This window comes from Lactuca serriola, chromosome 7 (genome assembly GCF_051521515.1).
Source record: "Lactuca serriola cultivar US96UC23 chromosome 7, Lser_US96UC23_V15, whole genome shotgun sequence".
Lineage (NCBI taxonomy): Eukaryota > Viridiplantae > Streptophyta > Magnoliopsida > Asterales > Asteraceae > Lactuca > Lactuca serriola.
In genome coordinates, this window is record NC_136414.1 from 81,392,823 (window position 1) to 81,409,591 (window position 16,769).

Genomic DNA, 16,769 nt, shown 5'->3' on the forward strand with positions numbered 1-16,769 from the left:
ACATACAAAGAGATACGTGGGAGAGATTTCACATACTTAGAGAGATTTGGGAGAGATTTGACATACTTGGAGAGATTTCACATACAAAGAGATATGTGGGAGAGATTTCACATACTTAGAGAGATTTGGGAGAGATTCGACATAAGAAGAGATAGAGTGAAAACGATTGAGAGAGGTTTCATTGGTGACCTTTTTGAGTGTTCGGCTTTGCAATGCAGGGTCCGTAAACCCCATTAAGCCTTGTTTAAGGATCTTGCATACTCCCGATGAGTATGCACATTGTTTTATCGGTTTGGCTCGCCACGTACCACTGTTTTAGGTTAAGGAGATCTAGATGTACGCACTTTTCGATTTACGATCTCTCATTAGAATTGAGAGTTGTTTAGAAATTACATAACGTAAACTCTAATACTCATGGCAAATTGAGTTGACCGGTTTGACTTGTTGACTTTAGTTGACTTTGACTTGATTGAAAATTGACGGTTGTCACATCGCCGAGTTGTATGAACAACTCGCCGAGTTCATCTTCATCTGATGAACATTTTATGCTGTGACTCGCCGAGTTGTATGAACAACTCGCCGAGTTTGTTCTTGATCTAAGAAGATTGCCTTGAACTCGCCGAGTCAGGGCGTTGACTCGCCGAGTTCCTTCATGGGTGAGTTCGGCTACCAACTCACCGAGTCCACCCAGGACCCACTACCCAACTCGACACAACGAAAAGGGGACAAACTCGGAGACTCGCGACTAGACTTGACGAGTCAGACGAGCGACTCGCCGAGTCTGCTTCATGCAAAAGCCATATACGCGATTTTGCTCGAATCCAGTCCATGCCATACATAGATCTGGGCTCCTAGGGCCTGGTTTACACGTAAAGTTTCCAACTTTACGTGTAGATCATCACCAATAAAGGTTTTAAGGCTCAAAGTGCACCAAAAGGAGTAGATCTAGGGCTTGTGTGCAATATGACTCCATAAAGGCAGTAGATCCAGGCTCCAGGGACTGAATAGGGCCTAGATCTAAAGGCTAACAACTTAAATCAACCAACAATGCACAACCAAACTTGGGAAATGGTTCAAGAAGGGTCTTTGTGAAGCTATTAGGGACTATAAGCTCAAAAACAGAGGGGAAACGAGCTATACCTCAAGGAAAACGTTGGGATGACACAGAGATGCTTGGCCTCATTCTCCTCTTCTTGATCTCCTCTTCTTTCTCCTCAACAACTTCAAAAACACACCCAAATTACTTCAATCTCTCAAGGAAAAAGGGAAAGAACGATGTTGGGGCTCTGAGGGTGAATGGGGGCGAGTTTGGGGCGGAATGAGGGATTAAATAGGGTGCAAACCCCTGAAACTTAGGGTTTCATCAAACAGCGGTGACTCGCCGAGTCGCCAACTTAAAACATGTCCCGGGTCTCGTCCCTACTCGGCGAGTCGGACCTATAACTCGCCATGTCCAAGGCTAAAAATGAAAATACTCAAGGAAATTTATGTACCCGGAACCAGGTGCTACAAGTTGTTTAACCAACAAACAAGTATATATGTTGATCATTCTATGTATAGGTTCTTCTATTTGTTCAAAAAAGAAACGAGAGACAAGAAAACATCTTTGATTACGATTAAAAGGAACAATCTAAAATAGACCAAGATCTATCTAATTTCAGGTCATTTCTTGGTGAACATGATCTGCCATAATCTTTTCGATCACTTCATTTATGTGCCAGAATAAAGAGAGATTTGGTAGGAAAGTGGAAGATACTTTTTTTTATATGATAATCAAAGGGAGTGGGAAAGCTGGTATTTCAATTTCATAGTTTTTTTTCTATTTAGATTGTTAGATTTTTTTTAATGCATCTTAATGTCGATCATTCTACTAGAATGGAATTTCGAATTCTAATATTGTCTGAATAGAATCTTGAATTCCTTGTCACCTTAAGCAGTGAATTAACGTAACCAATTCTGTCAGAATAAAATTGGTTTCTATTCTTGTTATTGGTCTTGATTCTTATAAAATGACATCCTAAATAATGAAACTTTACATTCTTTCAGAATAATATACATTGCAAGTTTACGGATGATTGTTAATGTTGGCTTGTAGAAATTATAGTTATATTCTATTTGAATGTATATCACATTCTATTAGAATTTATTGTTTTATTCTATTTAATGCACTCAAAAATTTAATATTTTGAAAGTTGATTATGTTTCCTTGTGAATTTTAGGTTTCAAAGAGGTTGTCACTAATGTGGAAAATGAAGAAAACAGGAAGAACGATATTTGTATTATAACATAACGATATTTGACTTTTTGTCATTCTGACAGAATAAAATCGGTTATTATTAAAAGTAATATTAAAATTTAATTAGAATTAATTTAAAAATTCAGATTTTTTAAAAATAAGGGTATTAATGATCCCTTAAAATCCAAAAATTTCCTTTTTTAAAATAGGTTAATTGACCAAAATACCCTTTTGCTGATATTTGTGTGATTATATGATACATGCTACCCTATTGTAATATCTTAGACCCTCAGATCATGATTGTTGATTCTATTCATCTGATGGTCCAAATCTGTGCATTCTGGCACACAATATATATATATATATATATATATATATATATATATATATATATATATATATATATATATAATGAAGGCCCCAAATTTTTTCCCCGGGCCCCAAATTGTCTAGGATCAGCCCTGAGTGTGTCAGGTAAGATGATTAATTAAAAACAAACACTCAGGCCTTTTTATCAATATTTTATTTGGACTATGCAATCTCATTTAGAAAGTTTAGACAATGTTAGACAATCAGCGTGAGGGGGTGACTCAATGTTCTCAGTAGATGGTCTCGATGATGAGAGACTCATAGAGATTTTAGTCGCATACATCAACATGCTTCTAGGGACGATGATTTGTCAAAAGTTGCATACTAGGCTTATAATTGCCACCGTGAGATCCTTTTTAAAAGAAATGGTACAAAGTAATAAATAAGATTAAAAAATTAGTCAAACAAGAAAATAGTTTAAACAGCAAAATATGTGCAGCTTTTTCATAAATGGTACAAAATATGATTGCATCGCATCCACCGGTGTTCCACATTTTATGACTTGATTTGTACTCTGATAACTATTAATACTATTTTATTGATGGATTTTGGAAATAAATGAATGAATGGTTGATATTGTCGATTTAAAAATAAAACTTTTACTTAGACTTTTTTGGACGTTACAAGTTTGGAGGTGCAGAGTGTACACTTGTATAAAATGAGTTTAATATTGGTTTGACCAAAATGGAGGGATCAAGAGTTGCGAGTTCCAAACAAAATCAACATTTAATACTGATTGATCTTATCTTCAGTAATCAGAAGAATTTGAATTATATATAAATCCCTATTTTGTGATTTCTAATCAGTGCCTTGATCTGAAGTTGTTCCTTGAAGGATTATCCCTGTAATTTGGACTTCGTGATACCCAGGCATAAGGTCGAAGTATTAGATTCAAAAAGAGATCACACCATCCTTCAAGTAGATTTATGATACCTTTCGATTTCATAAACATTCTTGTCCTACCAACCCCAACACCCCCTCAAGGGGAAGCTCTTAAGTTAGAATCGCCAAAGGATTTGTTGCCCACCCCCTCACTCCTTCCAGAGGGAATGCTCACACCACTATGGCTCTCGTGCTTTTCCACGAGAACCACTCACCCCACTTGAGATCTCTTAAGTTAGTCTCTTCAAGGTTGTGTCTTGCTCCAAACAAGGTTGGGCAAAGTAAAACTTCAAACTTTGTTCAAAAAATTCACGTACACCGGAGTGGAGTCCAGTTAAGCTTGAACTACTTCCTTTATCCACTCTTTGTCCACTAGATTGACTTTCAAAGTTCGGTTGTATAGGGAAGAAACCCTAACATGCCAGCTCGATCTAAGGTTGGACGGGATTGAGACATTTCTCGCGGAGATAGTCTTCTAAAGTTTGAAAATCTCGACTTTAAGACAAAACTACTTTTTTTCCTCCATGGTGTCATCGAAGGCCATGACTTGGGACTTGCAGCACAAGAAAGATAGTAGTATTCAAACCTACACTATAAGTTTATAACCATGTCTCATCAACTACAACCCATTAGTCTCTATTACAAGGTGAGGTCGAGGGCTTCAACTCAGTTTGGAACCAAATCCGAAGCAAAACCAAACCTCTGAGGCAAAAAAAAAGTTGGGACCCAACATTTAGATTACACCAAACCATAAGGACCATTTATGTAATTTAGTCTATCTACTATAATAAATAACTTTTTTTCACATGTCATATTTTCATTTATTTTGCCACATGTCATTCTATGGATATTTTAAATTAATTTTTATTCCACATGTTATTTTATGGTTTTTCTATTTTTATAAAATTCAACATAGTATTTAAATATAATAATAAATGCATATAAATTTCATTAATGGACTTTTCTTTTAATTCAAAAATTACTAAATTAAAGTCTCAATAATTTGTTTTGTTTATTTATCTAAATTATTTGTTTAAATTTAGAAAGAAAAAAAAACACTTTAATTTTAATAATTCGATATTTTTCTCAATGTTCTTATAAATTCAAACTTCTCAAATATTTAGAATTTCATATTTAATTTTTCTTTTACATAAACTCATATAATAGTCTCACACATACTATTATATCATCTTATGTTTGTATCTAAATCAATTATTAGATTTAAAGTGGAGCCAATATTTTACAAGGGCAAAGCATCAAACAATGGACCCTACAACTGTTTATCTACATTTAAAAGATATAGACTGCTCAAAGTGGAGCTTGTCATGCCTACTTAGAATGATTTTGCCGAGTGTAACATTGGGCCTTGTCAACGGCATCGAGCAGCAATGATACCCACTCTCACCGGTCTTAGAAGCTTGTTTTCATAAATCAAAATACTTGGAGCAATAAAAATTGCAAAGACAAACTGACGTTGTTCTTCATTTCGTGTTTCTTTGTCTTCCTTGTATTGCTCTTTCTGCATCTCAATTCCCTCTCAACTCGATATATATTTGTCTCACGTACTTCCACCACCTCTAGTTTTTGTTTTATTTATTAATATATTTATTTACGTTTTTATTTTAGCTATCGATTATTGTAACAAATCACATCACCCGAATCACTAAAATACCAACCAAAATGGTGGATCCATTTAATAAAGTGGTATTGTTTTGAAGTTTTAAGAAAATGGCTATATATACCAATTGATATTCACATTTATACAATCCCAGCAACAAACTATACCGTAAAATAAAACCCATCAAACTTAACTACTAAAGGAAGTTTTTACTACGTCCAATCATTCTAACCCAATTAGCACACCTTTTTGGGTCTAACTTCATCCATAATTCCCTATACTTATCGTTTTCCTCACAAAAAATTGCATATGCAACTTCATGTAGTGGATCATCTTTGCGCCAACCAAGCTGGTTCAACTTCTTTTCACAATCTTCAAATGTCGGTTTTGAAGGTGGTTCAGGTTTGTTCATCTTTTCAGCTATCATCTTCAAGACACCCAATATTTCTTCTTCAAAAACTGACATTGTCCTTTTAGTCTCTATTGTCACAGACGCAGTTGCAGGTTGTACTTGAGGCAATTCTGGTGGTACTTCAACCATCGCTTCTTTCTGTGGTACTTCAAGGGATGCTTCACCTGAAGGATCCATGAATATAATTTTCTTCTACAAATCAAAAGGCTTAAATGCAAGGAATAGCAAGGTAGTTTAGTCAAGTTTCTTATTATAGCATCCTACCTACTTTCATTTCTTCTTATTAATTATAGCACCCATGTACTTTATAAAATAAATCTACCTCAAATTATAGCAATGTCTCGTCCAAATACAATACAAATTTTCACTCCTATAATAATTGGGTAAACTTAGTTTTTTAAAGTATAATGTGGTAATAATTAAAAGTGCAAAGCTATAATTAGTTAGCTTTATAAAAGCATAATAAGAAAAACAACACTGCTGTCACAAAAAGAAATGAAAGGAAAATGCGCTATAATAAATAAATAAATGAAAGCACAATGCTATTTCCTGCATAAAGTTGCAAACATATAGTCTGCAGATTTGATTTGTTCATAGAATCATAGCTAATATATTTGACCAGATTTTTAGTTACTGTTTTCCTAGGATGCAGTGCTCTCATAAGGGATTGTAATTGTATGAACAGAACTTACTTGTAGATTATGATGCTTGTTATTTAAAGTTGGGTTAAAGGCAATAAATAGCAATGTAGTTCAATTGTGTTGTTTATTATTGCATCTTATTTTCATTACTTACATCATACTTTGAAAATTCTACCCAATTCTAGCAATGTCATCCACATAGAAAGCAAATTAAAATAAGTAGGTATAATGCTATATCTAAAATAGATTATCAAAGTACAATGCCTTAATGAGAAAAAATTAAAAGTAAAACGTTCTTACAGAAAATGAAAGCAAGAAGTTACCTGATGGGCCTCCAGCAACCTTACAGTGGCGCTTCTTAGGGTGAAAGGCCGGTCCAGTCAAAACCTGGTCAACACCGGTTTGAAAATAACCCGCAGATAAAGCACCGTAAAAAAGTTGTGCACAAAGATCTGGAAAAGGTAGGGGTGCATCCCTCAATGTTCCTATGCACTTATTTTTCTGTGTGAAATAGTTTAACAAATTAGCAACTAACACAAATATATGTGAAATATATACGTACACTTACTTTAGCAAACGAATATGATTTATGAAATTTACCATCAATTCAGTCTTCCATTCCTTGTCCGTCAAATTAAACATGTTGGTGGATGGATCATATTTGTTGCCAGCCTTGTTTCTTAGTGATACCCATGCTATGTACTTGGTCTTGAGTCCATCAAAATAGTTATCCATTTGTTTAGTATCAACAGAAAAGTTATGTCTAGCTTTAAGCATCTCCCCAACTTTCTTCCATGACATTGGTTTTAAAGTTAAATTACAACCATCCCAACCGTTGATGGTGATTTCGTGAATGCATGCATCAAGAAATGTTTTAACTATGTTTACATTCCAATAAACCATATTTTGTTTTGATTCCTTGTTACTTTCCGTACCTACACAAGAACAGATGAATACAAGATCATGGCATGCCATTGCTCCTCTAGCATAAAGCACGTAAACATCCCAACAATTCAAGACTTTACTAATTACAAATCATTTTTATATGCAATGGTTCAAGGATCATATATAATGGAAACTGTCAACTTCAAATCACAAAGACAAACCAAAAAAGATGTATTTATACCAACAAACTCACCAGTAGCACACAAAGATGAAGCAGCTGTAGATTGTGGTGTGGTAGCAGCTACAGTTTTAGACCCCAAAAAGGAACTTGATGTTCCAGTAGTAGTAGTAGTAGGGTTTGCGAATTGAGGAACAGATCCAGTAGCAGTTGTAGTAATAGATGAAGATGTTACTCCAAATGCTGGGAATAACAGAGTCTTACTAGCAGTATTCGTTGTAGTTGCTGCCGTAAAAATGGGATTTGGTGATGATGATCCAAATAAACCTGAAGAAAAAGGCCAACTAACCACAGTAGATGTGGTCGAAATGGAAGCCCCAAAATTGCTACTAGTTCCAAAAGTAGAAGTCGAACTGAATAAAGTTGCACCTCTGGAAGTAGAACTAGAGCTGAAACCAAAAGTGGGTGATGGAACAGAAAATGGCGAAGATGTTGTAGCAATAGACAAAGATGTTACACCAAATGCAGTAGCAGCAGTTGTAGCAATAGATGAACGTGTTACACCAAATGAAGGGAGTGACAGAGTCTTAGTAGCAGTATTCATTGTAGTTGGTGATGATAATCCAAAGTAGCTTGTAGAAAAAGACGAACTAACCCCAGTAGTTGCATTCCAAATCGAAGGTGAAGTTGAAGAAGCCCCAAAAATGCTACTACTTCCAAAAGTATAAGGCAAACCAAATAAACTTGTAGCACTAGAACGAGAGGAGGAGGTGGAGGTGGATCCAAACAAACCAGATCCACTAAACACCGATGCTGCACTGAAACCAATAGTGGGTGATGGAATGGAAGAAGATGCAAATGCAAATCCAAGCAAAGAAGATGATGGTGTGGTCAGGTCTGAAAAAGCCCCATCAGCTGCAGTCTTGGCCTGGTAGGAAAAAAGGTCTTAACTTGTGAACGTTTAAGAATACTTAAATAACTATTTTGTAAAATAAAAGGTAACATTCTTAGGCTATTCCAGCATTGTACTTTGAAGAAATCTACCTACCCATTTACGGCAATATGAACCAAATACAAAGCAAAGTGGATAAAACTTTTGTTCTGATAAGAAAATATAAATCAACAATACAATGCTATAATTGGGTAAAGTTTTTAAAGTACAATGCCTTGATAAAAAAAAACAAATAAATATCTTGCATTTAGCCCTACAAACTATCTTCCTAATCCTAGGCCTAGCTATGAGAAAGTTATAATTAGGAGCACTGACCTGAGTTACAAAAGGAACAGTAGGACATTTTGTAGATAACCCCGGATAAAATCCAAAACACGGAAGCCCAGATGAAGAAAACTGTGAATCTTTTTGTTTGTTTTTAATAATAATGGATGAGGATGGAGATGCTAAAGACATGGTGTCCTTTTGGATGTTGGTCTCTGGTATATGTTGAGAAAAACTCAGTCCCCGACTTCCAATGCCCATGGATCCAAAAACTTGTGCACAAAGATCTGGAAACGGTAGGGGTGCATCCCTCAATGTTTCTATGCACTTATTTTTCTGTTTAAAATAAAAGGTTAGTAACTAAAACAATAACAAAAAGATACTTTAGCAAATGAATACGAAACTCACCTTGATTTCAGTCTCCCATTCATTGTCTGTCAGATTAAACATGTTGGTGGACAGATCATAACCATTGTGGATCTTGCTTTTGAGTATGAGCCAAGCTCTGTACTTGATCTTGAGGCCATCAAAATAGTTTTTCATTTGTTTACTATCAGCAGAAAAGTTATGTCTAGCTTTAAGTATTTCCCCGACTTTCTTCCATGACATTGCTTTTAAACTACCATTTTCTTGGCCATTGATGGTGATCTCATGAATACATGCATCAAGAAATGTTTTAACTACATTTATGTTTTCCCAACTAACCCTAATTCGTTTTGGTTCCTCGATACTTTCCACACCTACACTCAAACAGATGAACATGAGCATAAACAAATCGTATGGTACCATTTACAAGATTAATAATGCCATCTTGTGCTTGTGCTTTGACCCTAAATACAACCCATAAACAAAAATCTAACACTTTACAAGACAGAGAACACCTACTAAATCCTAAAACAAATGCATGTCAATTTTGGTATTTATGGAAAGTTTACCATCATGGAACAAAAGGTATAAAAACTGAAGAAAACTTCTTCAATAATGCAAAGTTTACCATTATCAGTGATTAAAAGTTCACTTGGGACAAAATTGATAGTCTATTTTGCATTAATCTTTTCTTCATATCAAATACGTTTTGTCAACTTACTTGGGTCAATCCCATAGCAAATGTTATACTTACACTGCAAAATTAATTTTACTCCATGAATGTAGCATACAGTAATTGCATTTTCACAATAACTAGGTTGTTGCCAATGGAGATAGAAAACTCTTGAATTTCAATCAATAGGTCCCAGTTTATATTGTGATAAGCAATGGATATGATAACCATAATCACTTATGGAGATGAGAAATGGACAAATAAAGGAGGGACACAAACGTTTACCTGATTGGGTGGCAGTGACTTGGGGTGGCAGTGACAGCAACAGGGGTTCCATCTTCATTGCCTCCTCAACCACATTCGAATCACCAGTAGAAACAGGCACCACGGGTCCCTCAGCTTTAGTCTCTATTGACTCAAGTGCACTTGCAAGTTGTACGTGAGGCAATTCTGGTGGTACCTCTACTGCCTTGGATTCACTTGCAGGTTGTACTTGAGGCAACTCTGATGGTACTTTAGCCAAAGAGCTACACACCATCGGTTCTTCCTGTGGTATTTCAGTAGCGGCTAACAGCGGTGATGTTTCGGATCCGGATGATGGTGGAATGACAGGTACCGCTGCTTGAGGTTCACCTGAAAGATCATCCATGTAAAACAATACAATTTTCTTTTACAAATCAAAAGCTTATAATTCTATTGTCTTACTGCAAAATTAAATTTACTCCATGAATTAGGACGAAAAATGGACACAAACCTGATGGGCCGGTTTGAAAAAAGCCCGTGGATATAGCACCGTCAAAAAGTTGTGCACAAAGATCCGGAAACCGTAGGGGAGCCTTTCTCAATGTTTCTATGCATTTATTTTTCTGTGTGAAATGGTTTAACACATTAGTAACTAGAAACAACAAAAAATTACTTTAGCAAATGTATATGAAATTTACCTTGATTTCAGTCTCCCATTCTTTGTCCGTCAAATTAAACGTGTTAGTGGACGGATTATAAATGTTGGGGGTTTTGTTTTTTAGTGATACCCATGCTGTGTACTTCCTCTTGAGACCATAAAAATAATTAATCATTTGTATATGATCAACAGAAAAGTTATGTGTAGCTTTGAGCATCTCCCCGACTTTCTTCCATGACACTGCTTTTAAACCACCATTTTCCCAGCCATTGATGGTGATCTCGTGAATACACGCATCAAGAAATGTTTTAACTATGTTTACATTCCATCGAACCATAGTTTGTTTTGATTCTTTGTTTCTTTCCGTACCTACAGACGAACAACATAAACAAATCAAACCATTTGCAAAATTACTAATGCCAACTTGTAGTTTCAATTCTTAGGTCCTATTATATATGGTGATGGAAACCACAAAAATATCCGAATAAATGATGAACATGACACAACTGGTTACCTGGTGGCAGCAATTGGTGACTTGCAGGTTGTACTTGAGGCAACTCTGGTGGTACTTCTTTCTGTGGTTCCACTTCCACGGGTGTTTTAGTAGCGGCTGTGATTCCGACTTGCGGGTGAGAATTCCGCTTGTTGAGGACTGCTGGTCTATCTCGGTCCTTTACACTCTTGACCTGGTAAACAAACAAAAAATGTATCCTTTTAAACTTAAATTTACACATGCATCACATACTTAAATAATAAACTAAAAGAAACAACCTTATATATCAGTCCACATTAACTCCATAATAAAATCAAAAAGAAACAGCCACCAAACCAAGTCTAATCCCCATCATGTGATGTCCATCAACACCCCCAAGTTGTAAAAAAGAGGGAAAGAAAAGAGTCTCTTGCCTGAATATGTAAAAGTTGTCCAGCAGTCTTAACTTGTGAGTGGGTCCCTTTTATTACAACTGCAATTTCCTTGTGTAAACCTTTTCTCTCCTGAACTGTAAGAATTGCACCACTCCTAAGACCAATATTTGCAATATTCATCCCTCCAATGCCAATGATATCTACCACTTTACGTATTGATATCGCTATCTTTTGAGTAACCTACTCAGACACGATCAAAATGACAGACGTCTAATAAGAATCTTAACAACGTATACTGCAAATGCTTGAGTAATTACTGGAGTATATTCCTCAACTTTCATTTGGGTTAAATACAAGAAATACCAATATACTTTCATTGGTTTGTTTGATATAGCATCCTATTTTCATTTTTCTTCATATCACAGCATTTGAACTTTGAAAAATCTGCCCAGATAAAGCAATCTTATCCAAATTCAAAGTATAATGTTCTAATAAGAAAAAGGTTTTCAAAGTACAATGCCTTGAAAAGAAAAAGAACAAAATTTTGAAAGCATATGTTGCTATTTCCTGCATTTAACCCTGTTCATTTCATACTTCCAAGAAAGTGAAATACACAAAACTACCTTCCTACATTTTTGAAAGTTAGGATTAGGACAACTCACCTGAGTCAGCACTTGATGTTTTTCTAGTGTGGATGTGGCATTGTGCTGTATAAGGCAGCAAAATATTAGTCACATAACCTTATGATGTGGTGTTACAGTAGAGTGTCAAATGAAAGAAAATGTACTTTCATTGATTTTTTTATCGTACCATTCTACTTTGATTTCTTCTAAACTTCTTATTATAATATTGTAGTTAAAAATTTTGCCCAATTATAAGAGTGTCATCCAAATACAAAGCAACTTTCGCTGCTGTAATCAGGTAGATATTTCTAACAATAATGTTTGAATAAGAAAGAAAAAGATTGAAAACGTGATGCTATAATTGGGTATATTTTTCATAGTACAATGTCTTATTGTGAAAATTTTGGTGATGGAAATAAATGTATGTAAGGTGCTAATAATAAACAAATGAATGAAAGTAGGTTGCTATTTCTTGCATTCAGCCCTCCAATAAAATGATGAAATGAGAATAACATACGGTCGCTATAAAGAGAGGAGGGATGCTATGATCAACCAAAAACATGCGCAGGTGTTTGAGAACAGCTTCTAAAGCTTGCAGAACCTTGAGACCTTCTCCCTTTAAATCGACAACTCTATCATCTGAGTTGGCAGATAATGTTGACACTTCATCTGGCAGAAAAAAAAAAGTAATGTGGAAATAATAAATATTTGAAAGTTGAAACCAATACAAATATAAAAGGAAAACAGATTCTTGACGACAAAGGGAGAGTGAGTTAAGAAGCAACCACAAAAAATCATAGATATCAAAATGTTTCTAAAAAGTTGAAGCATATATATCAAATCTGTTATGGAGCTAAATGCACAAACTTTTTAGAGTTTAGTGTTAAATGCAAAAAATAGCAATGTACTTTCATTAATTTGTTTATTATGGAGCTAAATGCAAAAACTGGTAATGCACTTCCATTTATTTGTTTTAGTATAGCATCCTACTTTCATTACTCTAAAAAAAACATCTTATTAAGGGATTGCACTCTGATTAAAGCAATCTACTTTCAAAAATCTAGCAAATTATATATAGCAGTGAAAAATTCTTTATACTCGGATGACATTGCTCTAACTAAGTAGAATTCACAAAGTACAATGTTTTAAATTTGTCAGCTATAATACACAATTAATGAATAATCATTCGATTTAGAAAAGAATTTATACCACTAGGTAGGATACGAACAGAACAACCTATGTTCTGTTGTATTGTATTGACTGAGGATCCTTGATTCCCAATCAGACTCGTGGCTTGCATTGATGTTAACAGTAGTCGAATTGAGGAAAATGGAATGGATGCTAAACCATCACTCTCATTTTCTGGAAACCCATTAACAACTTTGAATACTCTTATCACAGCATCCATTGCAGGCGACAAGGGTGCCTCTATTTCTTCCTTGCCAGATATTAGGACCTAAAAACATTACAAAAATAGTAAGTTTGTCACATTAAATGGTTAAGAAGTATGTTGCATGAATTGGTAAAACAAAAACATATTTTGCATGGATTAAAGGGGTAACTAATTGGCAGAAAATGAAGTAATGGAATAAAGTAATAAACATCAATTGGTAACTACTTCCAAGTATTGAAAAGAAACCATAGTTAAACTATGCTCCAAAACAAGTAATAAGCCTAAAGCACTTACCAAAACCATACAAAAGAAAAAAGACTAGAGGCCAAACTTCACTGAACCATAATAGAATTTAGGCAAAATTCGATGTCCTCAACAAACTAACACGAAAAAGCATAAATTGCCATGATACAACTCTCGCATGCATGCGAGTTTACAGAAATGCTGATACATCAACAATATGAACAAGGCTATATGGTATCTTTTTTAAAAGAAGGAAGATAAAAAAAGGACGATGTCATAAATAACAACATACTTTTTTATTTTTCCAGCTTGGTTGCTATTTTTCTAAGTACCTAGTCCTCTACTTTCAAAAACTGTTAAACTCAAGTCATCTAGTAACGTGTTTATGTGACCTTTTCAGCTTGTGATTGTGCTCATGGGTTGACATGTATGGGTGCACAATCAGTCAATTTTGGTCGAATGCAAGTGATTATGAACATGGAACATCACTTTATTTGAAGCAATGGAAATCTAAGATTGGGTTATTACATGATCTCCGTTCATGTTTGTCGTTGATATTTTGTTCATGTATGACGGATACCATTAAGGCTAAATCCATGGTCAATAAACATGTTACTAAATTACCATATGAACAAGGTACGGAGAAAAAGTATGAAAAAACCACAATGACCTGAATCGAAAATACTTTATCCAAAACAAAAAGAAGCAGAATCTCAAAAGGAACAACTTACAATGCGGTCAGGATGCCAAACAGGTCCTTCCAATACAATAATGTGAGCTTTAGTCTCTTCGCACATCTTCTTGATGAGATTTCCATTCCGTCCAGTTATATTCTTAGCTTTAAGCGCGGGCACTATAACACGAAACAGGCAATCTTCCTTCTTAGGAACTGTCGTTTCCGCAGCCGGAGCTGGGCGATCAGCTGTTGGTTTCACCTCCTTCTCCGGGGCCACTTCCACGGCGGTGGCGGGAATCTCGGTTTCAGGGGATCCGGCTGCGGTCCCGTTCCCTGGATGTATCTTAGAAGCCATTGGTGAATGTACCTTCTCATGTATCGTCGTAGCCGGAGCAAAATCCGTACGTGTTGAATGATCAGCTACTGGCTCCGCTTGCGCTTCCACCGTCTGCTCTGTTTCTACAGCGGCAGTGGCGGGAAGCTCAGTTTCGACAGCAGTTCCGTTCGATGAATGTACCTTAGAATACATTAACATATGATGTGTGAATTAGGGTTTTACAATATAAGAGGGTTTAACGACCCGATAAACCACCGTGCACATCAATTATCCTTTTCCTTTTACAGGAATCTGCATATTCCGCACCTCGCACACATCCCCTCGCCAACCGCCTAAATCACTTTTCTTTCTCGGTAATCAAAATTCGATTTTAATATTCTATTTCAGTTAATTAATCATGCTTATGAGCTTAATACAACGCAAATGGAGTAATCTATCCACTTTGGTGAACTATTGAAAAAAATAATTTGTATAGTTTTTTTTTTTTTCAAAATAACCATTTTTTCGGAATGGAGTCTATTTCGAAATAAGTATATGGTTGGCCTATCAAAGACCGTCTGGAATATACATCCCAGACTAAAACGGCTTATTCTGAAGTTCAATTTTGAAAATCACTTTTCGGATTATATCTCGACACATTTTGGATCTCCATTTACAAACACATTCCGACTCATTATGGGCACTAACACTAATACACATTTCAGACTTAAGATATGGAACATGATCATAGAGACATCGTTGTTTTACAGGTAAGTTCTTTGCTCTTACACTTTTAGTAGTTTAATTTAAACATTTGTATACTTAGTAAGTTAGTCTGGAATATGAAGAGCGTCTCTGAAATGCATAGAATACGTTCCGGAGTCACATTACATTAGGAATAACACAAAAACTAGTTTAATTATGTGTGTTCGGGTATTATATGTCCTAAATTAGTAATTCGAAACAAAAAACAATTGTTCCGCAATGTAATGATCTTGCTCGGAACACAAAGAACAGCCTGGAATGCGAAGAACATGTCTGGAATGTTCTTTGATTTCTTTACGGAATACGATTTTAACTTGCTTTGTATTTGCAGCACAACAAGATTTTTAATGTATCATTTACACTTTCTTGCAAACCCCAAACTCGGTTTTCGATATTCGTGAAAAACTTGAAGGAAAACTGATATGTAAGACTATGTTCCAGAATTCATGTTTTGGGAAGTGGTTAAATATTCATGCGGTATATGGAGATCCTTTACTTTTACATTATATGTTTTGCCACGAATTTATCACAAACCCTCAAAGTAAAGTAAAGGAAATGGTTTTTAAGATTGGGATTATGACCTGTCTTTCATAAAAAAGAATTTTGTCTTCGAACCGGCTTCCACTTTTGGGACTATTTTCTTGCCTCCGTTTTCAGAGTCACCTTCCCATCCCTTGTATTTCCTATGGTTTCGAGCAATGTCTTCATGAAATTAGACGATGTGGTTAATGTGTTTAAACATTAGCTTAATGAGTTATTAGACGAGGATACGGTCCATGTATGTCTTTTATATCTATTAGAGAAGGCTTTCAATGGGCGGTTGTCTTGTCAGCCTGTCATAGAGGAGTATTTTGTTTTGCTATCCAACCTTAATGAATTCAACAAATATCATGTCACTAATCTATAATTAAATTATTATTATTAATATTTCTTAAAAAATTAATTTGTAAAAAAAATTATGTCATAGATATCTATCATAACGTCCGAGTCACTAGGTATTTCCCTTCGATTTATTTAAGTGTTTAATACATTGTAATATTGAGAAAAGGGCGTACGTTGGGCGTACATAGTGTACGCACGGCGTACATGATTAAGGCGCGAAGCGGGGTGAAGCCTTGCGTACGTTGGGCGTAACCTGTCCATTTGCAAACCCAAAATTTTAGGGTTTGCACCCTATATAAAGACATTAACTCTGTCCCAAAACTCATTCCCTCAACCTCCATTGTCCCTAAAGAGTATAAATCGAACCCTAAACCTCTTGCATGCTTTATGAGCTAATTTGGTGCGCTTTTGGGTGATTTTGGTGGTTTTGAATAAGAAGAAGTTAGAAGAAGGAGAAAGAATGTGAAAGGGGCTTGTAGATCCAGGAGTTTGGCATCTTTTTCTGAATCATTTGAGGTATCAAGCTTCAAACTTGACTTTCACATCTATCCATACTTTCCTCAAGAACTGCCTTGACTTCCACCAAGTCACTTCTACTGTTATTGATCTCTGATACTCTCATCCTAG

At 35.5% G+C, this 16,769-nt stretch overlaps 1 protein-coding gene across 1 annotated transcript; it reads right to left on the bottom strand.

The window, feature by feature from the left end:
• Positions 1-5,145: 5,145 nt before the first annotated feature.
• LOC145061816 (uncharacterized) lies at positions 5,146-14,859 on the bottom strand. The gene is made up of 15 exons (XM_079009390.1): positions 14,235-14,859; positions 13,077-13,323; positions 12,385-12,536; positions 11,907-11,951; positions 11,284-11,484; positions 10,892-11,063; positions 10,418-10,746; positions 10,231-10,342; positions 9,762-10,109; positions 8,846-9,177; positions 8,489-8,773; positions 7,297-8,149; positions 6,759-7,093; positions 6,482-6,659; positions 5,146-5,681 (listed from the first exon to the last, which is right to left on the bottom strand). The coding sequence occupies exons 1-15, from the start codon at positions 14,712-14,714 to the stop codon at positions 5,302-5,304; spliced, it is 4,449 nt and encodes a 1,482-aa protein (XP_078865516.1). The 5' UTR covers positions 14,715-14,859; the 3' UTR covers positions 5,146-5,301.
• Positions 14,860-16,769: the final 1,910 nt, after the last annotated feature.

Excerpts from the sequence above, each read along its gene's own strand:
- LOC145061816 (XM_079009390.1), bottom strand. The coding sequence starts at position 14,714 with ATGTTAATGTATTCTAAGGTACATTCATCGAACGGAACTGCTGTCGAA. Across the intron at positions 12,537-13,076 it reads TGTTCGTATCCTACCTAGTG|ATGAAGTGTCAACATTATCT; the intron begins GTATAAATTCTT and ends TTTTTCTGCCAG. Across the intron at positions 11,064-11,283 it reads GACAACTTTTACATATTCAG|GTCAAGAGTGTAAAGGACCG; the intron begins GCAAGAGACTCT and ends TTTGTTTACCAG.